The sequence below is a fragment of the Merops nubicus genome, unplaced genomic scaffold (assembly GCF_000691845.1).
Source record: "Merops nubicus isolate BGI_N331 unplaced genomic scaffold, ASM69184v1 scaffold27794, whole genome shotgun sequence".
NCBI classification, from domain to species: domain Eukaryota; kingdom Metazoa; phylum Chordata; class Aves; order Coraciiformes; family Meropidae; genus Merops; species Merops nubicus.
Window position 1 is genome coordinate 1,449 of NW_008605341.1, and position 1,470 is coordinate 2,918.

Below are 1,470 nucleotides of genomic sequence, written 5' to 3' on the forward strand. Positions count from 1 at the left end.
ATCATCAACCACACCATCAGGTGGGGCTGGAGGGACCTGGTTCCTCCCCGGCAGGGGCAGGACCTGCAGGGCCTACGAGCTGTCCTGCCCAAAGCAGCAGCTGGCACGAGTCGCTTGGGAGGGGAAGAGTCAGCCAAATAAATCTGGGGGCTTCCTGGGGCAGTTGATTCACCCCGACAGCAGGGGGGAGGCTGAGATGTCCCCTGAACTCCATGGAACCCTCTGCTGGGAGCCCAGCAGGAGAGAGTTGGGCTGGGGCAGCTGAGAGGAGAAGGCTCCAGCTGGGGAGACCTGCTGGGGGCTGGCAGGACTCACAGGGGGCTGCCAGGACTACCAGGGGCCTGTCAGGAGGAAGCTGGGGATGGACTTTAGAGCAGGGCCTGTTGGGACAGGACAAGGGAGGATGAGTTTAAACTAAAAGAGGGAGATTCAGACTAGAGAGAAGAGATTTTGGACACTGGGGCTGTTGAGCCCCTGGCCCAGGTTGCCCAGAGACGTGGTCGCTGCCCCATCCCTGGAACCATCCCAGGGGAGGTTGGTCGGGACTCTGAGCACCCTGCTCTAGCTGGGGGTGTCCCTGTCCCTGCAGGGGGGCTGGATTTGATCACCTTGAAAGGTCCCTCCCCACCCAAACCAGTGTGATTGTCTCCTCCCAGCGTGGACCCCAACGACCAGAAGAAGACAGCCTGCTACGACATCGACGTGGAGGTGGACGATCCCCTGAAAGCTCAGATGAGCAACTTCCTGGCTTCCACCACCAACCAGCAGGAGATCGCCTCCCTCGATGCCAAGGTGCCAGGGGGAAAGCTGGGGGGCCCTTCACACCTTGGTGGCAGCCACGTCCTGTCCTGGTGGAGTTGGCCACAGCCCCCTCACCCCTCGTCCTCTCCCCAGATTCACGAGACCATCGAATCCATCAACCAGCTGAAGACCCAGCGTGATTTCATGCTGAGCTTCAGCAACAACCCGCAGGATTTCATCCAGGAGTGGATCAAATCCCAAAGGAGGGACCTCAAGGTATGACCCCGGGGCTGGGCTGGGTCGAGGGGGGGCTCTGGCCGTGGTGCTCACCCCCTGTCCCCCCCAGATCATCACGGATGTGATCGGGAACCCCGAGGAGGAGCGGCGGGCGGAGTTCTACCAGCAGCCCTGGGCGCAGGAGGCTGTGGGCAGACACATCTTCGCCAAGGTGGGGCTCTGGGGCAGGGTGGTGGTAGTGGGGGGTGTCCCTGGGGCAGCCCCTCTCCCCTCCCTGAGCCCCCTGGTCTCCTCCAGGTCCAGCAGCGTCGGCAGGAACTGGAACAAGTGCTCGGGATCCGCCTCACCTAAGGGGCCGGCGGGGGCTCGGGAGCTCCTCCTCCTCCTCTCCCTGCTGCCTGAGCCTGACGGTACTTCTTACTGGAATCAAACACAGCACTTGCACAAACCCTACGTGCCTGGAGGGATTCGGAGCCACTCAACCCCCTCCCT

The 1,470-nt window shown here is 62.5% G+C and overlaps 1 protein-coding gene across 1 annotated transcript in view; it reads left to right on the plus strand.

Moving 5' to 3' along the window:
* Positions 1-1,329, plus strand: part of LOC103771991 (SWI/SNF-related matrix-associated actin-dependent regulator of chromatin subfamily D member 2) — a gene marked incomplete at its 5' end in the record, with an annotated part of 2,418 nt that extends 1,089 nt beyond the window's left edge. Inside the window, 5 exons of the mRNA XM_008939311.1 lie at positions 1-20; positions 657-792; positions 895-1,017; positions 1,088-1,189; positions 1,276-1,329. The exon at positions 1-20 is cut by the window's left edge and continues 10 nt beyond it. Coding sequence (XP_008937559.1) covers positions 1-20; positions 657-792; positions 895-1,017; positions 1,088-1,189; positions 1,276-1,329 — 435 coding nt within the window. The remainder of the gene's footprint in view (positions 21-656; positions 793-894; positions 1,018-1,087; positions 1,190-1,275) is intronic.
* Between the last annotated feature and the right edge of the window lie 141 nt (positions 1,330-1,470).